At 45.8% G+C, this 26,606-nt stretch overlaps 2 protein-coding genes across 2 annotated transcripts; both read right to left on the bottom strand.

The window, feature by feature from the left end:
* Positions 1-1,059: 1,059 nt before the first annotated feature.
* On the bottom strand, positions 1,060-17,237 carry tent4b (terminal nucleotidyltransferase 4B). The gene is made up of 12 exons (XM_083691010.1): positions 16,341-17,237; positions 7,798-7,921; positions 5,852-5,898; positions 5,350-5,470; positions 5,073-5,180; positions 4,639-4,767; positions 4,057-4,270; positions 3,706-3,832; positions 3,495-3,592; positions 3,070-3,272; positions 2,757-2,903; positions 1,060-2,548 (listed from the first exon to the last, which is right to left on the bottom strand). Exons 1-12 carry the CDS (start codon positions 16,910-16,912, stop codon positions 2,390-2,392), a joined length of 2,049 nt encoding a protein of 682 aa, XP_083547136.1. The 5' UTR covers positions 16,913-17,237; the 3' UTR covers positions 1,060-2,389.
* Positions 17,238-17,822: 585 nt separating this feature from the next.
* Positions 17,823-26,360, bottom strand: heatr3 (HEAT repeat containing 3). Its single transcript, XM_083691145.1, has 15 exons — positions 26,114-26,360; positions 25,407-25,579; positions 24,645-24,732; positions 23,497-23,600; positions 23,039-23,148; positions 22,802-22,942; positions 22,218-22,516; positions 21,194-21,284; positions 20,782-20,936; positions 20,501-20,583; positions 20,163-20,299; positions 19,626-19,714; positions 19,252-19,395; positions 18,880-19,056; positions 17,823-18,755 (listed from the first exon to the last, which is right to left on the bottom strand). The coding sequence occupies exons 1-15, from the start codon at positions 26,246-26,248 to the stop codon at positions 18,642-18,644; spliced, it is 2,040 nt and encodes a 679-aa protein (XP_083547271.1). The 5' UTR covers positions 26,249-26,360; the 3' UTR covers positions 17,823-18,641.
* Between the last annotated feature and the right edge of the window lie 246 nt (positions 26,361-26,606).

Genomic DNA, 26,606 nt, shown 5'->3' with positions numbered 1-26,606 from the left:
CAACTGGTTGTTAGATGTTTATGATTTGCATTTTGCAAACATTTTAGTAATTAAAGTGTACTCTTGTACTCTTTGTTTCCATAGATAAAGAATTGAGATTTCACTTTGTCTCGTGACTTTCACTCTTGCGAAATATGCAAATCCTAAAAGCTTTTGATAGATAATTAAATACATGCACGTGTACAGACAAACAAGACAGACACACAATTCTGCAAGCAGCATAAATAACTTGGACAGTTATCTTAAGTCACCTGCCTTAACATTGCATTTATCCGTGTTTGTGTGTGTGTGAGAGCAAGAGTATGTGTGTATGTGTGTCTTTGTGGGGAGATTGTGGTTATGTAGGGAATTCAAAATAGAGGAATATTTCATGAATGTTGAGCAGATTGAGAAAGTGAGTCAATCCTTACCTTTACGTGCTACATAGTTTTCCATCCAAAGTTGTCAAAATATGAAACAAAATGCATTCACCAGGTGTTTGAAATTGTACTGTGGATTTTATTGCAAGGATTTGAATAGCTGTAGAGAAACTACAATTCAGATGAGTTCAGTTCAGTTAAGTACTTGCAGTGAGAGGAGATGACAGATTCTGATGGCACAAGTGACTCATTCAGTGTTCCCCCCCCCCATCAACTTCCAGATCAGCACAAATATACTGCATTTAGGTCCAAACTGTATTCAAAGACAATGCTGAAACCATCAATTTTAACATCAACATCTGCAGTATAACATTTGTTAAAAATAGTACTGGTACCCAAAATGACAGACTGTGTGCACATTACGCCAATTGGATCATCTATTGCATAAATGATGCAGAGGAAAAAAGGTCCAAATGCAGTTACAGGTACCATTTCTGTGAAATACTCGAGCCTTGAGTGATGCCACCATCTACAGGTTAGTTGCAGAACTGCAATCAGCTGTTGAAACATACCCCCACACTGCAATGAGCCATACATACCAAAGAAGTGTTTGTTTGCATTATATTTGAACAAAACAAAAATTAAAAAACCAACCAAAAACTCAACTCCCTTTTAAAGTAGCCTTGCCACATATTAAAACAAAATGTCACCGTATGACTCATAAAATGGTCTCTCAACTTTCTGTAGTAACTTGGTCACTCAACTATCACTGAAAGAAAAAGGCAATGAACAAACAGAACAGGGACATTACTGAGTCTGACAAATCATACTTTCCCAATGCCCCACTTCTCATCCAAATACAGGACACAAGGATATGGGCTCTAATGTTATATAACATGTCATATTTATACTATATTCATATATAATTAATAAAAAAATAAATACATTAACAAATACATATGATTTTTGTAATAGGTAAATTACCAAGAGAAAAGATTACCCCACCCACACCTTTGAATCTTTAACACAGTTCAAGTGTAGGATTTTACTAAAACCATTATCTCCGCTACTAATTTCGCCTGTAGTTTGAGAACCTCTTGCTGCTGTAGTAAAGAGCTGTGTGAGTGATCTGTCTGCAGAGCTGTGTGTGATCTGTCTGCACCTATTGATCTACAGGGCTGTCTGTGTGCGTTTCCTGACTAAGGCCAACTTCTTACACTGTCACACACTCAGAGAGCAACAAAGTACAAATAGATGCTGATGATTTATGTTGGCAATGGAACCCAAACCTGCACTTGGCTTTGCCAAATTGCTGGGAAAATGTGCACATCTATATGTCTTCAACCAGTATCTCCTGTAAAAAGTCATAAGAAACAATTTATTTTGTGATCATTTGTTTTTTAAGGTTTTTGCATGTTTGTATTTTTTTGTACAAATCTTTGTATAGTCTGCTTTACACATAACAAAAAAATAACCACCCATCAACAATAAACTCTCATGCATAAGTTATGTCCCTACTCTTTTGGGTTACCTTCTTTAAAAATCTGTGTACATGTTTTTTTTTCTTTCAATATAACATTTTGTACATTTTTGTAATTCGTGTCTTTTATTATTTTTCTTTTTTTTAATTTTCTTGCTGAAAATTGTCACCAGCAGTGTTCCAGCTATTGCTCCTCAAATCCAGTTTCCAGACACCTCCTTTCTTTCTGTTCCTCCAATGCACCAGGGGGCGCTATGGTGGGAGTCAGATGTGTGTGGGTGCTGGTTGTGGAAACAGCTCCATTGTGGGGCAATGTGTTTATGTTAAGGAAGCAAATGAGCACATCCTTCATGATTTCAGTTCCGAGTCCAAGAACTAAGCCCTATATCCTATATTTTTGTTTTTGTTTTTCAGCTATAAAAAGATGCATGTCCCTCAAGAGAGAGGGAGAGAGAAGGATCCGTAATACTACTAACAACCTCCAGAGGTTGGGGTCTGGCAGCAGTTGAGGGACAGTCAGGCAGTCAGTCTGTTTGGGGCAGGGGAGGCCCTATCTGCAGAGGTCCTCGTGCCAAGCCTCGCGCTGCTGAGGTTTCCTCTTCTTGCCGTTGCCCTGGTGGTGTGGCTTGTTGCTTGGGTGGCTTTTGCTGCTGGACAAGGAGCTCTGCTGGCCGTGGGTATTTTTACTGGAGGAGCGGAAAGATCTGGCCTGATCAGAAAGGAAAGACATACTTGATTAGGTCATCTCACAGCTCAGTAGCACCTGACTTTTACATTTCAAACTGACACGACAAGTAATTTCAACTAACAAACAGATTCACAAATTGCGTCTCCCGTAACATTTAGTTTCAGAAACTTCGGTAAAGCTTTTTCTAAGCATTTGTAGGTGATTTGGTGATTTGTTCCGCTGAGCCTACCTTTCCACCCTTGTTGTTGCCAGTAGGAGTGCTGGTGGAGTGGCTCTGTGCTCTGTGATTGGTCACGCCTCCTGAGGTGTCTCTGTGGGTACTGGATCCCCGTCCCGGCAGCTGCTTGACCGTCTTACAGGGGGTCCCTTCAGAATCCTGGGGAAAACCAACCACAATTGCAAAGTTCAGAGAAATTCACACATTCACACGCTCACGTAGCGTTCCAAGGATGAGACTCAGTCCACTATCTGAGCTGTACAAGGAATTGGTTTGTGTATTGTTTGTGCACGAGTACGAGCAAGGGAAGGCTAGAAAAACTCACAGCGTCGCTGGAACTGGAGGCCGTGGAGGAGGAGGATGGCGAAGAAGAGGAAGAGGGAGAGCAGGGTGACGAAAGCGCGGGGGAGGAGCAGTTGGAGGAGGTCTTGCTGCGAGACGCCGGTGGCTGCACTACCACTTCCTCTGACAAGTTGTTGTTGCACTCATCCAGCTGCTGAGGCTCCACCAACAGGGTGACATCATTTCCTACGGCAAGAGCACATGGACAAACAGTGGTGAGGACAGATCAACTCTTTAGATCTGAGGAGGGTCACGCTTCAAAGACCACTAGAGACCTGTGGAGGCTGGTGGAGGATAGGCTCATTGTCATGCATGGAACGGAATGAGGAATGGTATCGAACCATTCCACGCATGACAATGAGTCCATCCTCTGATTTCTACCTCTACCAGCCTCCCCTAGAGACATACCATTGAGGGCAGGGTCATTCTGAGACCCCCACATCGTGCTGATCCAGTCTCTGTATTCAGCCACTTCCTGGGTTACCCGGATTATACGGCCAAGGATACTGTGGACGAGAATGGGAGAGAAACATCAACACACTTCGGAGACTAGCTGACCATTCTGAGAACACCGCGGGCAGCAGGGACGTTCTCGTCTGCAGTGAGACAGGCTCCTCACCTCTCGGCTTCATTGTTGGGGTAGTACTTGGCGATGGGCGACACGGCGTGGCCGAGCACCACATAGGCATAGTCAAACGCCTGCTTCACCTGCATGGCGCCATACGAGCTGCGACCGACGTCGTTTTCTACGGGACACGAGAGGCATGCTTAGATGACCTACATTTCACAGAGAGACTGCCAAGTCTAAGACCTTGCTGAGAAACTCAACGCCCACTCACACTTGATCCCTCTAGCTGTACACCATTCAGGTCCTTGGAAATGGTGTGCTTCGTAGTTTTACTGGCAATGGTGGAATATAGCATCATCTGTGCACCCCGTGAACACATTGACCCATGCTAGGTATTCTCACCTGGTTGCAGCGGGTCCTCGATGTAGAGCATGGACGGCCGATACCCGTCCATCATGTTCTTCTGTACCTCGTCTTTGGCCACATAGCAGCCGCCATCTTTTATCCGGATGCCCGTCTTCAGGTAGTTAAACTGGCGTCCGTAGAGCTCAAAGAACTCTATGAGGAGGACGCCGATGTTGGCGTTGGGGCTGATGGCGTCCTCCCTGTAGTGGAGCTGCAACACGGGGACAGTGGAGATGACATCAGTTCCATAGTTGAGCATAGTCATCTTAGTTAACTAAATGGGAGAGGGGCATAGAGATCTATGGAGTAGGCACCTGTGTGACAGCATGAGGGGCACCATATAGACAACTAGGGCGGGACTTCCTTTGAGTTGGGAAGGCATCAGCCAATTGGATGAACGCATGGTCTTCTTCTTCAATAAGTTTATCTACAGCTTTTAAATGGCTTTCAAGCGTATGGCGCCATCTACTGACGCCAATAAATGACCAACCTGAGACACGGGAGCTGAGTTGATAGGACACTCCAGCTCAGCAGGTGGCAGTGAATCAGTTACATGAGCTACACGGGGGGGGGTCTCACCTGGAGGAAGCTGACAGCCATGAGGAAGAGGCTGTAGGAGCCGATCCCTCCAGTGAACACCTCGTTCAGATCCCTCTGCAGCAGGAACTGCTTTAGCACGAGCACCAGCTTTGGAAGCACAGGGTATTTCTGCAAGCGAGCAACAAATAGTTAGGGTTACAGCGCCCCCTAGAGGAGAATGCTTCAACAACAATGGACAATGCTTAAAGATTGTGTGTGTGTGTGTGTGTGTGTGGGGGGGGGTTGATTGTACGGTTAAAAAAAGCATTTGATTTGTTACTGCCACTTCCATCACAGCCCTTAGAACCTGAGATTAGTATTACCTAATCTATGCTTGTCACAACTGTTATTTTGCTTAGCTCTTTTACTAGCCTGTACTAACTAACTAACCAACTAACTAACATGCACCCTCAATAGGTGACGCCTACACTCACCTCTTTGAAATCTTTGATGAGACAGGCAGCTTTAACACCGTTCTTCACATTGAAGCTGATGTCCACCTTCACCTCTGTGTAGGAGTCTGTCAGCTTGATGATGGGCACCTGGGAGCAATGACAGACAGGACAATGATGACGACGATGGGCAAAGACAGACCGTCACTTACAATAACAACTCACACACACACACACACACACACACGACACACACACACACGACACACACGACACACACACACACACACGACACACACACACACAGCTCCATGCATACCGTGGCCTTGTCCAGCACTTTAACAGAGTTCTCGTCCGCCACATTTCTCTTCCGGAGCGCTTCTTCCAGAGTCCACAGGGGCAGGTTCTCCCAGTTCCCAAACACCACCAGGTCAATATCACTAAGAGATGGGGCAGGGAGATCAGCGCAATGCCACAACCGGAACACAGACGCACGCACATTAATTCCTCTAATCCAGTGTCCCAAGTACAACGTCGGAGGACCTGTAATCCAGGTGACACATTGTGTGTGTCTCTGTGTGTGTGTGTGTGTGTGTGCGCCGTCAGTCTGGCTCTTTCAGAAACAAGGTTAAAAAAGGCTCAGGATCAGCAGTGCTAAAATTACAGCCGTAATCCCCAAAACAAAGGCAAATAATTGCACAGTGGCTGCCTGCACCATTCTCCCCGTATTACTGAAATCTCAGTTTATTTTGTTTAAAGGCCTAGCTTATAAGTGCGATTGAGATTTGAAGGCCAAATCAGTGCTGGACCAAACTGCTTACCTTGTTGGCAGGTAGAGGCCAGTGCTGAAGCTCCCAAACACTTGAACCTGGAAAACACAAACACCACCAAGTCAAGCATTTCATGAATTGAGTGGCTTCAGTGGGGTAGAACTGGTAGCCAATAGAGTGCATAGTTTTGTAATCATTCTAAGAATGTGTTCTGTTGTTTTTATTTAAGAGTCCTGAAAGTTCCATGGCAGTTGCAGTAAAAAAGGAGCTCACACAAGCCCACCTAATAATAAGTATGTTAAAGAACAATAGTTGGACTTGCTTAAGCAAGCCCACCTAATTAACAGTATAACTAACATGTGTGGCTTCCTTACATTTTGTCATGCCAGAGCTTTTAAAAGAGAGTATTAATGCAAACATACTATAAATATTACATAAGCATTTATGCTACATTCATTTAATTTCCCACAGTAAGCAGTTTCTAGATTAAGAGTTTCGCCGTTTCATAAACCTGTTTTTCAGGTCTCTGCATAGTCATTATTAGTGGGCAACCATCCACTGTTCTTAGGCATGGAAACTGCAACACGACAAACCATCAGCAGAGAGAGCAGGGATAACATGACGCTTAAAACAAACGCTTTGAGCCGAAACGTGCTTTTATATAATGCACCCGGCTCAATATCCCGCTTTATTAGTTGTGTTGGGCATGCGCGCCACGGCGTTCAGACCAGGTCTGAGGGCTCAGAAATAGCCTTAAGCCTAAACCTGCCATTATTCCCTGAAAGCCTCCAATCTGCTTAGCATGGGCCTGCGATTGTGATGTAAACATGGGGGGGCGAATCGAATGGCAAAGACCAAAAGAGGACGCGCCCGACCTGCAAACCCACGTTGAATATGTCCGAATTGGTTACAATTTGGTTAGACGTAACGGGACGCAGGTAGAGGAGTGTTTTTTGTGTCCTCTTGGCCAATCCCCGAATTGCATCTGGTAACGGAAGTTCCGCCCATGGAGGGGTACGCAACCACATACACGGGACCCAAAGTGAGCTATGACTCATGGGATGGCTGTGCACTTGACTCTGCGTTTTATGGGTCACCCCTGGACTAGGACAGAGGGAACGTAGGAGAGACGGGGTAAACGCTACAGAGTGGAGCACGGCCCCTTTTAGCCTAATTGAGCCAGACAAGTAGACACGTTATTTAGACGTGTGGGAAGTTCACCTTGCTGTCTTGGACCGACAGCTTACAGGCCTACTCCTGGGCAAATGAGAGGCCTGTGGAGAGTCTCGGCTTAGTGTGATATCCACTCAAGACGTAGAGCGCCATCAGTGACCTCCCTGAAGCCTGCGTGAACGAGCAGCGATAGCAGAGTACTAAGCGTGTTAGGCGCAAAGCAGACGCAAACACACAATCACACAAACGCATGCATGCACGCACGTATACACACAGCTCTCTATCAGCAGGCTCAAAGTCAGCGGGAACGAGGACACCTGGGGCACTTTTGATTACCGGACCCAAATATAACACAGCCCAGCAGGGAGATAAGAGTGGACGCTCTGCCTTTACGACTGTCTGCTGTTTGCATGTTGATTCATATACACAGTAGCCTCCCTTTCATCGTCATTGCAGGTGAACCCTTTTCAATCTCTCCTTAGGAGGCACGCGCATGCACGCACAGACACACACACTCTTCTCAGGTAACAAGGAAGCAGCCACAGAAACACTAGAAAAGTGTCTTTTTCCCCCCAAAAAAATTAAAACAAAAGTTTCCTTCGCTTGTTGCAGCAGTTGCATTGCTGAGCTCCTTTGCAAAAAGAGAAAAAGTGAAAATGATCAAGCAGTTAGTAGTGTGGGTGAGGCCCGTGTCGAAACTACCTGCACGGCATGCCCTTTGTGGTGGATCGCCGGGTCGTGAACCCTGTGTGTGGTTGTGACGTTTCTGTGGTGGCGGTCCTGTTATGAGGTTGTCCGGGTCACTGGGGTTAGTGTACACTTACATCAGCACTGGGCCAGAGGTCATGGATGACCCTTTTGATCCTGTCCACCACTTCCAACCTCATCCTCTCCTCCTCCGGCCGTGGGGACATGTACTCGTAGAAGTCATTGATCTCCTCGTGTAGCCTGCCGACCAGAGAGAGAGAGAGAGAGAGAGAGAAAACAGCATGGTCAGGACCCAGGGAGTGGAGAACAGGAAGAAGAGATGAATAGAGACGCAGATAGAGAGAAGCAGGAATAGATATCGACATGGAGAAAATAAGAGTTATGGCAGACACAATTTAAAAAAGCATCTTTCATTATGGTAGTCACAAAGCAATTGAAAAGCAACTTGGTATGTTAGTGTGAGAGAAGGGCGGTTGATCAAACCGTTAGCCCACTTCTAGGCTAAATTAACAGCTGCCAAGGACTTCACACCAAGTTTTCCCCAACGGCAATGGTGAGAAAAGGTACTATACACACACACACTTGCCAACATGCTTGGCCTTTGTGAAATGTCAAGCATGTTGCGAGGTGTCAACAGGCAGCTTGGCTTCTTTACCTGAGGCTATGCTAAACCTTAAACAGGTGCCAAATAACAATGATGACAATTAAATCATGGAGAATTATCAAATTGCAAGCCATCTCAACGGAAACATTAACAGGATTTATGACATTTGTGTGACATTTCGAGGACAACACCACAACAAGAAACTACATGTTCACACAAGCCACAATAACGTAAGAAGTCTGTGTGTAAAACAGTCTAATGGTTGACATTTGAAGAGTTGGTGGCAGGAACCTTTCGTTTACTATAACCTAGTCTACAATCTAAAAAAAAAAAAAAAAAAAACTAGACCTACAACTGTCACGTATGCTGGATTTTAAATTTGATGATAGACATCAAGCCGAGGTCTGTCTAGACTCCATTGTCATTGGGACGCGAGTATTTGGCGAACTTAAGCAAACATACATGTTTTGCAATCCTTGACTTGACATGACAATTGGGTGCTGAATCAACAACTACAAACGATCAACAGGGTCATTTGCCTCCACCTTCACCGTGGTAGTCGGGCCAACTTGGCTCTCCGCAGGGCAGCACGGCCGGGTTTGGTTTGGAGAGAGGGAGGGCCTGTGCCAGCTCTCACTCCCTCTGACACGATGGCACTGAGACAGACGTTGGGCCGCACTCCTGTTTCTGTGCTGCCATTCATTCACCCTGTTGTCTGTCTAAAGATTTACCTGACACACACAAACAAATTATTTCTACATATAGAAATAATTTGTTTGTGTGTATGTCAGGTAAATCTATATATATATACACACACACACACACACACACATATATATATACACACTCATATACACACACACACACACACACACATATATATATATACACACACTCATATACACACACACATACATACATACACACACACATTATATATATATATATATACACACACACACACACACACAGTAGCTTACAGGCCTAATCAGTCTGAGACTCACACGGACAACATATTTTCCCCATATCACCTATCAAAGATTCACCTGTGACGCAACACACAACCTAATAAACACACACATACACACGTGCTGCATGCCACCCAAACAGCACGGTGCGGAGCAGCCAGCTGCTACGACCCACAACCTTTGACCCGACCAACACGCGGCTTTGTTCCCTCAACTTTGTACTGGTTAGCTCCTGCTCCATGTTCTGGCCTGGTGTGGGCAGAGAAGGAAGAGGGAGGAATCAACCAGTCAAAGGGCATCAGAGCAGACACCACGGGGCCACACCTGCTCAGACATACAGCAAGGGGCCACAAGGACAATCCGCCATCCGAGGACAGAAAAGGAGAATTCTCTCTCATCTTCTAAAAGTAAAACCTCGACGGCAGAGGGCCTCCTTCCTTGGGAAGGAGTGAGGCTACACACAGCTCCGGAGTGGATCAGAGAGGACTTTGTTATGCAGTACGTGTGCTGTAATTCGAGTGAACATCTTGTTCCGGAGGGGGCAGTCTGTAGGCCAGGAGGCAGCTGGGCCGGTTGTGGAGCAGCCCGAGCAGGTCACCCCGCCCTGCCCCTTCTGGTTATGTCCACACACTCAGTCACAGTCACCCACAGGGCCATGTAAACACAGCATCGCGGCCAATGACTCGCTTGCAGCATCGCTTCCGTTGGCAGGAAACTCATAGAGAGGGAGAGGGGGGGGTGGGGGGGGGGGGGGGGCGAGAGAGTGAAGCTCTAACTTTTGACGTTAAAAACAAAAAACGTTTCGCCAAAGCTTGTGTACCCGCGAGGACCGGGAGAGACGTTAATGGCTACTGTCGACGCAGTCTTTTCAGTTGCACTTTGAGAAGCACTGACTGACGGTGTGTTTCTGGGTTTTACGTAACACCGTCTTCCCTAAAGACACTCGCCAGTTACTGGGTCTCACCCTGTCCTCCTCGGGGCTCAGACAACCCTGGCGTCGCAGCAGGACGCTGGACTATTACAGGACAGCGCTATGTCCCACTTAGGCCCCTATCACCAGAAACACCATCTTTCCTCTATGGACGACAGACCAGCCATCCAGACCCGAGTCACGCCAGTTCAATGCCATCGGTCCTGGGGTGGGAGTATTCCCTCCTTCATAGCAGGCCTTTTTTCACACCGAAACACTGCAGTGCAGGTGTTCAGCCTTGTGTCAAACAATGAGCCTTTCATATTCAGACACAAGATTGCACTACTTTGATGTTAAAAGGTAGGCCTCGATAGTAGGTTACGAAAGGGGGGGCGAGTGAGTGGTGTGAGAGGGCAACGAAAGGTGTGTTTTGGAGTTGGACAGGGCCTCACATCACACTCATGTAGTCAGAGCTGAGACAGCCAGGAGGCACATCCTTGTGGAGGGCTTCTTTCTCTTTCTCTCTCACACTCACTCACTCACACACACACACACACAGACACACACAAGAATAAAGCCCCCACACCCATGTTCTGCAGAGGCAACCTGACAGCATTCATCACGCCCAGTCACTGCAACAAAGACTGCAACGGGAACACGCCCAGAGTCCACACAGCGAGGTCTGCGGCGGCCGCACGCCCAAGTCACTCCAGCGAGAGCTGCAACAATAGAGGACAGGGGAGGGGGGCCACGGACATACGCGCAGGAGGGCGGCAGACTCTGCCTGGCACTGGGCCAGAAGACACAGCCACTCGCAGACACATACCATAATACGCTGGGCTGTTACACACTCAACACTGACTGATATATTTCTCTCTCTCTCTCTCTCTCTCAAGCCACACTCAAATTGGAAAAAGAAAGCAATTTCAAATGTGTGTCTGCCAGTTTCCAAGAGATACGGTGCGACTAGAAATTGAGTTCCATCTCTGTGCTTTAACAGCGCAACAGTCAGATTAATTTTAGAGTCGGTACGGCGGCTCCGCCAAAGCATCGGTGCACTTAGGTTTCATTTCACACAGCATGGTCTGAAGTCCGTGTCAGAGCATAAGTTTCGTTTCAGAGTAAAGGGATCAGCCGAGCCTCCTCGTCACCCAGGAAACAGCTTTCGGGGGGGGGGGGGGGGGACCAGTGCCCCTGGAGCATGTGACAGAAATGCTCAGTACACAGTACCTTCTGGATCACATTACAGACAGCCCAGCCCCACAGCCAAGGAACACAGGGACCCTTGGCACTTCAGATCAGATAATCTGCCTCCCTTTTATCATATGGAAATTATGTAATTCCCCTCCGAGCAGGGCTTGGAGAGAGCTGAGCCTTGGCTTCACACAGAGGCCTCTGTGCAAAGCAAAGGAGGACAAACCCGTTTTTTCGGAGTCGTGGGACGGCTTTTCGCAGGAATACAACGGGGCAACGTTTCTGCCAAGCAGAGATGACAGAGTCGTGAGCAAGCGCCAGTGGGCTTTAAAGCAGGAGTGGGTGTGGTGCAGGAGCGTCTTCGTGTGAAGGGAGGGCGGGGGGGGGGGGATGACACAAGGGGCCATCTGCTAGGTTTGCGAGGGTTACTTAGTGTCGCAGTGTCTGCATGGTGCTTATCGACCGATCAGTACAAAAAGGTGTGTGAGAACACGTGGTGGCACAGTTTAGAAAAGGTGTCCGATACCATTCCTCATTCCATGCCAGGCATTACAATGAGCCTGTCCTCCAATTTCTACCTCCACCAGCCTCCCCTGGTTTAGAATCAGGCGGTAAAAGACAGAAAAAAAATAAAAAAATAATCAGCATTAGAAGGTTGTCTTTATATGATCAAAAACCTCCTGGAGGAGGTTTCCAGATGGCATCGCAAACGTGCCAGGCCAGCCCCCCGTTTTGGAACACCCACCACTGAACAGGACCCAGCTATAAATATTGCAGAGAGTACAGGGACGGAAATAACGCGACAGGGTACCATGCCCATGTTTCAGAACAGCGGCTCTTTTGCAGCCAGGCGTCATTCAGCAGGCATCCCCTTTCACGTGACCCGCACTTCAAACCTCTCACGTCACTCACTGCTTATTAGGTAGTCCCCATGCTGGCAGCACAGAAGTGCCATCTACCAGGGCAGACACAGCAGACGACAAGAGCGGTTTGTGAGTGACGGAGCCAGTGTAACGCACAGCAGCGTGCACAGAAGAAAATAAGTCAACCACATGCTAAGCATTGAGGTGTCTGTGTCACAGAGATGGCCAATTCATTAAAGTTTCATCAAAGACCTTAAAGTGGCCCGACGACTCATCCACAGAGCCATGGTGGTAGGCGACCAGGAGGACAACGGTGTCCCCGGGTTTTAGAGAGCGACCTCTGGGCCATGAGAACCCCAGCAGCCCCAGGCCTGATTGGTGGTGGCACGCCTGGCCTCACCAGAACTATCTGGCACTGTGGGAGGCTGCGGTCGAAACCTTGTGTTTAGTGCTGCAATAAAAAGCTCCCAGCATTCCACAGGCTGGAAAACATCTGAACTCCACGCTCAAGTCCAGCCATAAACATGAGACTACTGTACATCCTCCTCCGCAAGCGGCTCCCCTTCCAGCGACAACAGCAGAGAGAGAGATCTAAGACAGTTGGGGCTCAAAAGAGGAATCTGATGATCAATCAACATCACCTCATATTTTTTTTAAGATGAATCTCGGGCACATCAGTCCTAGACATTGGAAAACACAGAATAGCCAAATAATTTTTCACTCAATCTTCAGCTGCATGAACCCGCTTATGAACCAAGTCATGGCTCCCCCCATTGTTTGAGAGTCACCATGAAGGGTCACCATGAGAGTCACCATGAACCAGTTAGAGGGCCATCACAGTAGAAAAAACTGTATCCCATTGTTGGAGCCTATTCACTGACAACAGTGTGGAGCAAAAAAAAAAAATGCAGCACACTCTGTGCTTTTCATAATTAGAGGCATGCAACAAGCCTGGACCTTGTTAGGATTGTCTTCCCCTGCCTGGAAGGCATCCAATCTCCTCAAAATGCATTTGCCGTAAAATGTACAATCAAAAGAGATGGATACAGAGCTGAACATGTTCCATAGACGGGCGAAACGTTAAGCCATAGCCTCGTGACTTTCACAAACCTGTTCATGATCATTTGTATGACAGGAGTGAGTAACCACCAGAAACACAGTCTTCTGTGATGAAAGCTTACTGACAGGCAAAGTATAACATTTACAAAATAAATACATTTGATTGGACCTCCGTATGGGAGACTTAAGGAAATCCTCAATTCCCTGGCTTTTATTTAGTCTACTGTAGAGACGTAGTCTTCGGCCCTGGCAATCTTCAGACAATCTATGAGGTGGTGGGTGAAGTTCAGAGGACTGTACTGGTGATAGTGAAGTGCAAAGTAACAACAAGTCAATCCAACAACAACGATCACGTTTTTGCTGCTGGGACTGCATTAACACTTGAAGGATTTCCAAGGGAAGGAAAAATATATAATAAGGAAAACACATTCCTCCAAGCACATGGGAGGGCTGAGTTACTGAGGGTTCCCCACACGTGTTAGTCAGGGGGGGCTATTTCACCCACAGTCCAAAGGCCCAGCATGCAAAGCTCTACACGGGTCTACACCAGTTGGCTGTGAGCCAGGAGGGGGTGGGGGTGGGAGAGAGAGAGAGAGAGAGCAAGAGAGAGAGAGACTGATATCCCTCAGAGCCAGTAGAGAGACTCAGCCACGGATCTAATGAGTGGTGCTCAATCGCAGGGGCGATGTCTGTGAACTGAAGTCATAAATCCCCCAGTCATAAAACCATGAGCCAGCACTGATCATAAGCGAGCGATTAGCAGCTCATTTTGGATGACCTGTGAGGTTCATGTTGAATAGCACTGATCTGGCAATGTCACCCATGACCTCCATACAGGAATAAAGACAGGTCTCTCCATCACGGCGAAAGAGCAACTAGCTAGTTTGTATGTGACAGGACTGTGCAATACAAAAGAAGTGCTTTGTTCCACATCAAGGAAAGCCCTAGACTTTCACAACAGCTTTTGTGAGTGAACTAGAGGTGGCAGAACTCCCTTGCTCCTCTGGAGCTGATTGGATGGAGGCCCTGTGACATCATAGTCAAAGAGCTCAGGTTTCTCATCTGAAGGGGCTGGGTTTGTTTTGGGAGAGGGAGGCCAGGACATGCTCAGCGTGTGCTGCATGTAAACACAGCTCCCCTTCGCTCCGACAGGAAGGCGGGCTGCTGGCTGGACCTTCTGGGCTTTACCATCCAGTCCAAAAAGCCTGCATGCACACACACACACACACGCACCAGACCCCGCCCCCCGTCTCCACCCCCACAACCAAGAACAGTGACTCGCCCTAAGAAAATCGCTTGCTGTCTCACACCCTCTCTTTCTTGCCATCACATTTCCCATGACATGGTGATCGTACTCATGTAAAATCAAAGCATGACTAATGTGAGATTGAATAAACTCCCTAGGTATCGCAAGCAACGGAAAATGCATTTGGTTGGATCACTTTCCAGTGTTGTGCTTCCCAGAGAGGGACACAGGGAAAAGTGAATTTCCACAACCTGAAATGTGAAGATGAAAAGCATTTTTAAATTGACAGATTCATCTACGATAATATGCTAAGCTCTAGGGGAGGGCAGTGGATCTCCTCCCACAATTAAGGACGGATTTACTTCACTTTGGGCTCAAAAGAAACAGGTTTGGAATTCTGCTGATGTGATGTCACCAAAACGAGGAAGATTATAGAACAATAGAATTACTTTTCATAAAGTCTAAAGCAGACATGTCATTTAGGACAGCTAGTGTGACAGGACTTGGATTAGCGTGTTTATAAGGCCCTATGGAAATGCTGGCACAAAGTATTTCAATAAAGTAACTAAATATCCCAAAGCAGTCTTTCTGAATTGACCACAGCCACGGCAAGTGTGATCATTTTGAGTTGTATTTTGGGTGCACTGTCCCTTTAAGCACAAGGTGCCACTAGTAGTCTTAAATCTTAAAATGTTTGTGATGCAGCTTTGCCACCTAGTATTGTGAATAGAAAGAGTATGAGAGAGCCTATTTGTGACTGTGATCCAGGCTGTTCAGTAAAGGTTGGGGTATTAGTGTAATCACTAAGGAATGTCCTTATGCAAACAATGTGCTTCAATATTACTATAAATGAGGATCAGCCTAAGACTTCGCTCTGGGCTCTGCATGCTGCTAGCCTCCGCATGTCAGGCACCGCGAAGAGGGGGAAAAAAAAAAAAAAAACTCCACACTTTTTCAACTAACAAAGCCACACCCCCATGCCATGACTTGCCTCTAGTTCAACTGGTAAGGTTTGATTTCGATCAAATCTTCATGAATATGTCGGCCTAGCTGGTCCGTTAAATCTAGCACTGGAAAAGTAATCATACACGGATTCTGTCTAAAAGCACTGATAAGACAAGCTGATGCTGGTTATAAAAGTACTCAATCCACCTTCACGTTTCTCTGAAATGAACTTCTCTTTAGAAGTACCACGAAAGATGGAGGCCTTGGCCCATTACACATAGGGCCTCAGGGCATCATAGCCTCTGCTACGAGGTCTGGACATTTATGACACAGAAATAAGGAAAAACAAGACAATATCATTATAGGCCTAGTATATCTAGAAACATGTCAAAGAAAACGACCACGTGCATGACACTTTGACCCATGAATCCTGTGCGCTTGGCTAGCAGGTAGATGTCCTTATGTATAAATCTTCTACTTCAGTTCGTGCTGAACTCGTCAGAGTAGCGTGAGTGGAGCGCATGCCGAAGTCGGCAGCCACGCGGTATATGAAGGTCAAAAAGTACCATAAAATAGGCTTGTTAATAGTTGACTGGTGCATTGGATACGAGTTTGGACACAACACATTGTAAGAGTCACAATGACGGAGCATGACGGTGAAACAGCAAGCCAAATATGGACATTATGATACCTTACCAATGAATCTTTGGGTCAGATTGACTAGCTAGCGAGCTGACCAACTCATGTGACAGACAGCTAAAATGACTCTTATGCTCTTGTTCTACGGTAGTTATTTGCTGTGGTGCGGCCTATCAGTAATAGTATTACAGTAGTGTGTCTTTTTGAGTGACTCGTCATATTATTCCTTACCCTACAATTCCTTCAGAGTAGTTCCTGACTTTCCATGGCGTACCCGTGAACTCAGCACAGCCCCCTGTCTCATCCGCACCACTGGTACCACTGAGCAAGAGGCTACTATTGAATCCAAAAGTGCTAGCCTTGTTGTCCCTTTTCCTTTTGTTGCGGTGTCCTGCGATGTCCGGAGTCCCTCTCCAGACCCCAACCCCAGTACCCACTTGCCCCCCTGCTCCACCGCCCCTCCCCGCTGCTCGGTTGTTGTGGTTGTTGTTGCTTTCCAATGGTATAAAGTCTCGTTGTTCCACTATTTCACTGTCTCTTATTGAATTAGACATTCCCTGGTTCCTGGTTGCGCTATTGCTGACGCCTGAGTTGACAGCTCCGTTTTTGCTCGAGATCACGTTACCCGATGCCCCGTTGATGTTCAATTTCGGAATGAGGCTTGATGTGCTGGACGAACCCGTGCTATAGTTGTTATTGAAGTACAGACTCCCTAGTCCTTGGGTCGTTTCCCAAATCTGCATCCACTGGCTGTTAGCAGGTCCGCGCTGTTCTGGCTGAAACCAAGCGATTCTTGGATCCATCAAAATACAACGCAGGCACACTGCCCCCCGAGCAAGGCTCAGTTCGTGTGAAGCTAGCCAGGTAGCTAGCTAGCTAGCAAGCTAACCTTACTCGAAACGCTAAGCTTTGCAGCGGACTCGATAGCCAGGTTACTTCAGCTTCCTATAAAAATACCTTAATTTTACGATTGATCTCCATGAATTCAAAAGGAACCCATCGGCTAAGATGATGATGACACTGAAGGCGATAGCTAGGGATGTTTAAGGAAGAGCTGTTGGCAAAGTTCGGATTCAAGAATGAAGGAAACGTGCGGCCGTTGCCTATCGAAGCGATTCTGACCCTTTCCTCCTGATCGTGGGTCCCTCAATGGCGGACCACACAGTGACACTGCGCAGACTCGCAGAGTGAAAGGGGATTGAAAAGGGGCGGAGAAAGTGTAGCTAGTTGTTACGCAAGAGCACATCATGTTTCTTGTTACGTAACAATGGTCGATTGATGAATTATTTTCGCATGAAATAAAATATCTCTAGCGAATCTCCAACGAAAAAGTCTTAATCTTTGTGTGCGAACTTGCGATATTCCAGTCTTGTCACTTGATCACAGAGTACACACAGCTGATAAAACTGTGTTTTTGTAGTTTCTCTCCTGTAAATACATTTAAAAATAAATAAATAATAATAATTCTTCCTTCTTCTAGCATTGTGACTGCCTATGGCCCCAGGTCCTACCATAGATTACTTTTTCTTATGACGACTGATGGATAGATGATTCACTTACTTAGACAAATATATTTGTTGTAAGTCGCTTTGGATAAAGGAGTCTGCTAAATGCCATAAATGTAAATGTAAAACAATTTCCATTGGAAAAAACACGATTGAACAAATATTGTTTTAAAAAGGCAAAGCACACACAAACAAGTATTGCATCATTGTAAGTTTAGTCAAGCAAGTTGTCTTCAAGTGACCACAAAGGTCACCAACCACCTTTTTTTTTTTTTTTGTTTCAAGCAATAATAGGGCTGATAGAAAAATGTTATGAAATAACTTTCTACAATCAATCATTGTGTGAATACAGGTGGTGAATTCGGCACATCAACTTGCCAAGTTTTATTGGCGATAGCGGTCTCACAAGGTCAGCTGATAGAAGGGGAAAAAATAGAGAGGACCTTGTAGTACATTTGTAATGGCCCATTTCTGCAGGCAGTAATGTCACTGGAAACCAGAGGTCAGCAAACAACATGCCTGTCCATCTCACATTTTCCATGGCAGCACATTGGACCACTATGAAGTCAGCGGAGCGGCCCTTGGGTAGCCTGCTCACTACTGGTCATAAGACAAACATACTCTGTGGAGCAATTTGGATACTGTCTGTGATGTTATAGTAGCAGCATGTGGCGGTTGAGGAAGTGTGAAAAATACAGGTGTGTCAGTCTGTTTCATTAAAATACAGTACACTGAAATTTACTTTCGTACAGGCTACAGCACAAAAATGTATTGAAAACAAATTCATTAAAGAAATCTGTTCTAATTTTTTGTACACAAACTATCCAACACCCACGGAGCGCGGATAAAACAATAAAGCTTTCAAAATCAGAGAGAGTGAAAAGAGAAGCCAAACAAATGAAAATCAACCACGACTGTTAATGAGAATTCAGTTTCTCGTTCAGTCCCAACTCTCAATGGTGCAACTCTCGGCTCATTGTAAGGTCAATTCTGAGCCACTTTTATTTCAGTCAGTGTTGGCCTGCTGTCATTTTTTCGTCACAGTCTCCAAATATCCAATGAACCTCCTCAGGTTGACTTTGACGTTGTCCAGAACACACAGCTGCTCAGTGCTGTACTTTCCCTTTCCCTCTTTACGAATCTGCTCGAAAAAGGAGGACAGAGGCAGAAATCAGACTGATGATATTCAACTCTGTGTGTGTGTGTGTGTGTGTGTGCGCGCACATGCATTTTGGAGCAAAACAGTGTTTCTGCAAATCAAGTACCTTAGCCTTGAAGACGGGTTGAAGTGCCTTCAGTGCCGACACGAGGTGGATGTTTTTGGCTGCTTTCTCTGACTCCGCTCCATCCGCAAAAACATCAAACAGGGCATCCAGGGCCTCGCCACACACCACAAGGTTGGGATCCTTTGAGGCAACTTGGAGCAAGGCATTGCCAATCATCTGTGAAGAAATAGCACTTCTTCATTTTTTGGGGGGAAAAACATTGTTTAATTCTAACACTCAAATATCTCAAGTAATCATAACGATTGAAGATGATACAACATTGTCGTGTCTGTAAATGAAGAAAACAACATTGTTTAACGAATTGAAACATTTTACATATTACACACGATTAGGGATTACATTCTGATATACCTGCAGGGTTTCAGCGGTATCCTTCTCCTTGGCCAGCGTGCTTCCTGTGATGCCTAGGATGGCCAGGGCGTTGACCCTCACACTGACCACATCACAACGGGTCGCCGCCTCGCTCAGGCTCATCAGCTGCTGGGGGCTCATACACTGGAAACACACACACACACACACACACACACACACAGACACACACAGACACACACAGACACACACAGACACACACAGACACACACAGACACACACAGACACACACACACAGACATAAACAATGAGTCATCCAAAACAAATGTGAGATAGTGCTGAGGTATTGTCTCAGCCGACGCTGGACAGTGTATGGGTGAAATCTACTTGAGAGATTGTTGAGACACCTCGCTCACCTGTGGGATGTTTTTAGAGGCAATCATCTGTAAGAGCGATCGCAGGGCACTGGTGACTGCCTCGAGAAACTCCTCCTCCTTAGGGATCTCTGGGTAAGCAGATACATGGATTTAAAATTAGATAATTATCATCCTGAATGAGAAATCCACATGTATAGTGTTAAAGGTGAAGCATGTAGATTTGCACACTGCTGCCCTCTTTGGCCACACAGGAAATTTTAAAAGATGTGAATATAGTACTTTTTCTAATAGCGGTAAATATGTGCATATCCTTTTTAAACAAACTAAATGTAAAAGGTACATAAAGGCCAGGGCTCAACCTTGACACCAGATTTTAGAATGTGTTTTTATTTGGACCAAAACAATGCTCTTCACTGAACGTTCTTTGTCATGTGATCTCATTCCTGGATCTCTACAAATTTATCATGTAATTTACATCACCATTCTGCACTATTTAGAAGCTCAAATCTACATAACGTCATACCGTCTCTATCTACAAATCGACATTTAAGAGATGGTATGACATGAACATCTGACCTGCAGCACTGAAGACCAGCGTGGACAGGTGTTGTGCAGCAGCCTGTAGGGCTGCTCCTCCCCCCAGGGACTCAGCATCCATGGTCGACAGGATGTTGTGAAGACAAGTCAGAGCCCGATACTGGACCCGCTGCATTCTGGAGACAAATAGACATTCATCAACTCCTTGAGGTATGTACTGGAGGCCTAATCTCTTACGCATATGCATATGGCCTCTCTGTAACCAGGACCAGGACAAATGTCTCATAAATCACATTTTTACAAATCACGTATTATTCAAATACAAAAAAAACATCCGACAGAGTAGATGTGAAAACAACATCAGAGGAAATAATTACTTTTTTATCAATCCTTTCCAGTGAGGATTGTTACGACACACATCCATGGCTTCGCTGGCAGGGAATTGTGTCTTCCTGAGGACCTTAAGTATGGCAAAAAGAAACAGATCATTACCACCTCTTTCTACAGTGGAATTGTACACTATACGAGTCAGGGGAGGCTGGTGGACGGGCTCACGTGTTTGATACCATTCCTCATTCCGTTCCATGCATTATAATGAGCCCGTCCTCCGATTTCTGCCTCCCCTGGACAGAGTGTAGGAACACAGACTAGACCATGCCTTCTCAGCGATGTTGTGGTTTATCAGGGCCCCGTGAACCTCGGCAGACAGGCACAGTGGGGACAGCAGACTGGAGCTCCCGTCGGAGAGGCCGTCAGGACAAGTCTCACACTCGTCACCGCTCGACGTCTCCTCCCACTCGTCGTCCGACGGGTCTTCAAAACACAAAACAAACAAACAAACAAACTAAATTGCTGGGGGCCATCGCTGAAGTGACTCACGCCGCGAGCGTATTCTCAAAAGCAACAGAAAACATTCAGAGGAACAGAAAGGATGTTGGTCAAAAAATTAAATAATGTTATGATGTAATCTACACAGTATGAGCTTGCACCAGCAGACAGCTGTGTCACGGACAGTAAAGGTGATGATAAAACAACGGTCCAGCACCGCTGCCTCTGACACGAACCCTTACCATCAGAGCAGCACATGTTGACGATGATTTCCAAGGACGTCTGCTGAGCTGTCAGCAAGGCTGTCGCCTCCCTCAGCTCTTCCTTCCCCCTCTGGATAATAGCAGAAGCCATGTGAATCAACAGGTTCACACACTTAATACAGGAATCAACCAGCACAGACACAAGCTGACGCGACAACAAGCGTCATGTATATGATTGATGTCGCCTGCTTTTTTTTTCCTTTTAACTTTGCTCAGTTGCAAATTGCTGTAAATCCACATTTCATTCTAGAAACCTGAATATCAAAAATGATATTAAAAAAAAAAAAACAAGAGTGCAGAATTGTAAGTTGTCATTAATACTATGCACAGCTGTGATAACCAAATTCAGAAATAGGGAAGATTACTTGGCATAGCACAGAAGTGATACGAGCTGGGAGCAGCCATGCCCTACCCTGTCCTGTTCTGCCACCCGTGATATTAAAGCTTTTATTGGAACATTGCCATGAATGTCATCCACAATTAAAGCCAACTTTTTTTGGTGTGTGCAGAGGGGGACAGCTCTGTCTCGTCGAGGTCAGCATGGGGAAGAGAGTGACACTGCAGCAGAGACTCTGCAGCTGCATCCCTGTGTGAACCCTGGTGTCTGTCCCCGCTGAATGAGGCACCCCTTCCCTCAGGAGAGGACCACTTCAGCCTCCACAGTGACAATCTGGCTTCCTCTATGAGATGAGTCAAACACGGTTAGCCTCTTTCCAAGCTGCCCTCAGATGTACTAATGTAGGAGTTATGTAGTTATAGCCAACCAAGTAACAGCCAACCAAACACCACCATTAAGTGACAAAGTTCAAAGCATGAGCAGCCTTAACGTGTGAACGCTTACTGGAATATTCTCTGCTTCAACAACTTTAGGTTGTCGCTGAATCTTTAAGACAGACGAGGGGTTAGGCACTAAAATACAGTATTTATTCTTTTGAACTCTGGATCTCTATCACAAATGTTAAAGGTGTTTTTTGGGCTTCTAGAAGGGCAATACGACACTTACAGGCAAGAGGTCAGAAAAGTCGTTATCCTTCTGGGTTGCCTTTTCATTCCTCCTCTGTCCATCTCCCTCCTCCTCCTCGACGTCCTCCATCTCTTCAACGACCATATCTCCTGCTGCCTGGTCCTCCATCTCCCCTGAGGCTGAGGCGCTGGCGTTCCGGGCCACTTCCGCCTCCCTCAGTTCAGGGATCAGTTGGCCAGCATCCAGATCCAGGCTGGTGGACAGGGTGGCCACCAGGGCGTTGAGTATCTGGGCCTGGCGGCACGTGGGCAGGCTGCTCTTCATGTTCCACAGTGACCCTGTTAACAGAGCATATATAAAGCTCATACTGCCAGACACGGGTATCAGATGGTCTACAGTAGGCAATTCAAGACTCTCAATTACTCCCTTCAATTTCTGAGATGTCATTTGATCCTTGGGAAATATCCCCTGACTGTTAATCGACTTGTCGACAGTACTCTGCATATTAAATGGCATCAATGTCTGAGCCTCGGAGAGCCGTGGACGTGTTGAGCCAATGGGGGGGGACAGAGATGACGGAGCCATACCTGCGGCTAGTGTCCTGAGCAGTGTGTGAGCCATACCTGCGGCTAGTGTCCTGAGCAGTGTGTGAGCCATGCCGGGATGTGACGACAGCAGCACATTCTCCAGAGCTCCGACAACGGCGGCATTCGTGCTACACAGCAGCTCATTGTTGTCCTCAGTCACTATGTGCAAACAGTGGGCTACACACACACACACACAAAATTCAAGTCACATCCTCATTAAGAATTAAGAAAGGTAAATGCAAACATGACAACGGGCTTGGCAATGACACTTACCAGCCGACAGGGCCAGCTTGACATTGTGCGAGTGTCGCTCCAGACATTGTAGAATGACATCCAGAAGGCCTGCTTTGTTGAACACAGACAGCGCCTGGCTGCTGCTCTCACTGATAGGGTGATATGACACAAGAGTACATGGTGAAACAACTATCATGAAACACAATCAGAGGCTACTTAGTTTGTGCATATCCTGAACATGATCTAACACATCTGCATTATTACAACAGACAATGAAAATACAGTGTCAAAGTGTCATCAAAGAACAATGCTACTGTATCAAAGGCCCATCTAGGACACAATTAGGCTACTGTCTTTACTACTTTGTTGTCTCCAAGCTAGTAAAGCGTTGCTCTACTGGCTAACATGAACATATTGTCAGCTGGGCCATCTTTTACATTTGGGAAATAGCCACAGTGGTGGGTAGCCAGCAAGGACCTTTCAAAACCCAATCTTACCAGAGATTCAACAGCAAGTTTACTGCTTCATTGGCTACATCTTCTGCAGGGTTTTTCCTCTCTTTCAACAAAAGGGCGGGGCTGGTCTCAAACCCAGCGCAACACTACGGAGAAACAACATAGTGAGGTTAAGGCGCTATCAAAACACAACACAAAAGTGTTATCGATACTGCAACTATGCATTGACATGTTACCCAGGTAGCTAACCATGATGGAATGAAGGCCCTGCCCTTTTCAGTCATGCATAAAATTAATGTTCAGGATCTGAGAACCTCATGTGACTGAGTGCATTGTAAGTACACCCATTTACATTTACGGCATTTAGCAGACGCCTTTATCCAAAGCGACTTACAATAAATACATTTGTTTAAGTAAGTGAATCATCTATCCATCAGTCATCATAAGATAAAGTAATCTATACGCAGACCAGGGGCCATAGGCAGTCACAATGCTAGAAGAAGGAAACTTTTTTTAAATTTCTTTTTATATATTAACAGGAGAGAAACTTGTACAGGGGGGGTAAAGAGGTCTTTAGGAGGGACCCTTAAGATGTAGCCTGAAGAGATGGGTCTTCAATCTACCCATAACATACAACAAAAAGAAACTCCTTCAGAGAGAGCAGGGTCAATGGGTTATTGTCCAACTAACGTTGCTAAATAGTATGAACAGTTTTACATTTCTGATAACTTCAAATCGGCATAGTATCACTGAGTTACCATTTCCAACAAGCAATATTCAAATGTAACTTTCTTAATTGAATTCATTCATTCATTGAATTATGAAAATCATGACCTAGGCCTTTATCTAAATGTTTAGTAAACTTATTGATCCTACTTTGTGATAAAACTACTACAACCGCCCCCAGCCAAATATAGGAGTGGTTTCACTAACTGCCAAAGAATTCCGGAACACTCACTACCCTAGGGTGCTTTAAGTGTTTCATGTGGCATTTACCTAGCAACAACACTTAGATTGGCTACAAAATGAAGCATCATCATTTAGGCATTTTGGGTGAATAAAGTCACCCATGGCTCTCTAGAATGTTGACAACTTGGGCAGCTTTATTACTTACCCTCGGCACTAAATGAGTTAAAAGGACCGTGGGATAAAAGGTCTAGAGAGCTAACAGCTAAGGTAAGGCCTCTCACCTCTCTGAGCAGGGCTGTCAGAGGAGTCATCACATCATACTTCACCATGTCATCGCACACCTCGTGGCCCCCACAGGCACTCAGGTTCCTGACAGGGTAAAAACAAAAGCATCCATCATTCAATCTGTAGATAGTCATCACGATCACAACAGTGAAGCACATGAGTGTGGACGGTGGGAATGGAATGGTAAGGGAATGGGCTTAGAGGTGTGGCACCTCCAACGGAATCCATCTGTCAGCATGTGTTTGTTTACATTAGGGCACCTTCATGTACCCTACTTCTGACTTACACAAACAAATGGCTTGGTCTCCCATCTTGATCCAAAGAATGTGCTTGACTGCAAACTATTTGAAAACGTCTACAGTAAACATCTACAGTAAACATGTTGTCCCCTACGAACGATGTACAGCGCCCATCCTTGTGTGCTTGCTTGTTCAAAGTTTGTAATTTCAGTGGTTACTAGCGAATCCCCTTTGAGTCAATCAGTGTCATTTCAGAATTGCTGTTGTTTTAGCACAGCGCCCCCCTTGGGCCAATCAATGTAATTTTGTCAATGCCGGATCTAAGTTTCTCAAAATTGTTCTAGTGGTGTGTGAGATATTGCGTGTGACATACGAATGGACAGAGACAGATCCACAGTCCCCTCCCCAATTTCATCGCAGGCGACAACTAAATCTAAACAGTATGATCCGCGGTCGACAGACACCATCGCTTTGCTGTCAGGGGGCTGTAGGGTGTTCAGTACATCCCTGAGGGCTCACCTGAGTGCCCCAGAGGCGGTCTCCCTGACGGCCAGGCTGCGGTCCAGTAGGAGGGGACCCAGGCGCCGAACCGCATCACGCTGCAGAAAGCCGGGGATAGTCTGGCTTTGCTGAACCACACGGGATATGCTGGCACATGCAAACTCACGCACGTCTGCACTGGGACTCTGCAACTGAACACACACATAGAGGAGTGAACTCCACTGTTTGAATGCTGTCCCCAATTCCTTATTGGCTTTGATTTAGGTTTGATTTACCTCTTCTCACTTCTGATATATAATATAATATATCATATGGTGCTGTATATACACATTGCACAGTATAGTGCATTATAGATTTTACATTTCTATGCAGTAGATTAAATACATACAACACAAATATCTCAGGGGTGTGGGGAATATCATATTAATTGTGTTAGGCCTACTGCTCGATTGTCAATTACTTGCATCTGAAGATCTTATTAGCAAGGTATGTCTCCCACAACAGCATGGTTGAGACTATCATGCTCGTGGCAGACCTAGTAGAAGATTGTTATGATTGTTGTGATAAAGCTAGTCGAGATTGTCATGCCTGGCAAAGCCGCCACTCCTCAAGCACTCTATATTAGACCATATTTGACCAACGATATGATGCATGACAATGAGATACAAATACTGTAACAATTCAACAACAGTGGTGTCTGTGAGTGAAGCGAGGAGGGGTCCTACTTTCTCGAGTAACTCTCCAGCAGGAGAGTCAACTTCATCATCGTGGTCGTCTTCAACTTCCTTTACTGCGGTTACCAACAGTCCATTTGGGTTGAACTGGGGGCGTTTGAATTTATTATTTTTCGTTTTACCCATTGCTTATTTATGATAAAGTGCCAATCGACATGCGATATTGGTATACGAGTGAATGCAGCCTAATACTATTTCACGTTTAACATCATCTCTGACCATGTGGATCCTCGGAGAATCGTCCAGTGCCGTAAAGTAGTACTCACGCCCGCAAAGCAGAAATGGTGTCGTACTTATGTCGCGAGGGTGCACTCTCTTTGGCGAGGTCGACATTAACAGAGCTAAAGATCATACTGATCATTGCTATCAATTCTCTAATGAGGTGCTACCCTACTACCCCTTTAGAGTAGGCTACTACTGGATGGAACCATAAATCACTACAAAATAAATAAATAATTCCATAATACCCGACTGTCATTGTGAA

This window comes from Argentina silus (assembly GCF_951799395.1).
Source record: "Argentina silus genome assembly, chromosome: 19".
In the NCBI taxonomy this organism is placed as follows: domain Eukaryota; kingdom Metazoa; phylum Chordata; class Actinopteri; order Argentiniformes; family Argentinidae; genus Argentina; species Argentina silus.
Note: the sequence above shows the minus strand (reverse complement) of the source record. Positions and strands in the feature narration are given on the sequence as shown.

Excerpts from the sequence above, each read along its gene's own strand:
- heatr3 (XM_083691145.1), bottom strand. The coding sequence starts at position 26,248 with ATGGGTAAAACGAAAAATAATAAATTCAAACGCCCCCAGTTCAACCCA. Across the intron at positions 24,733-25,406 it reads ACCGCCTCTGGGGCACTCAG|GAACCTGAGTGCCTGTGGGG; the intron begins GTGAGCCCTCAG and ends TTACCCTGTCAG. Across the intron at positions 23,601-24,644 it reads TGACAGCCCTGCTCAGAGAG|TGTTGCGCTGGGTTTGAGAC; the intron begins GTGAGAGGCCTT and ends GTTTCTCCGTAG.
- tent4b (XM_083691010.1), bottom strand. The coding sequence starts at position 16,912 with ATGGATCCAAGAATCGCTTGGTTTCAGCCAGAACAGCGCGGACCTGCT. Across the intron at positions 4,768-5,072 it reads TCATCAAAGATTTCAAAGAG|AAATACCCTGTGCTTCCAAA; the intron begins GTGAGTGTAGGC and ends GCTCGCTTGCAG. Across the intron at positions 4,271-4,638 it reads TGGCTGTCAGCTTCCTCCAG|CTCCACTACAGGGAGGACGC; the intron begins GTGAGACCCCCC and ends CCCGTGTTGCAG.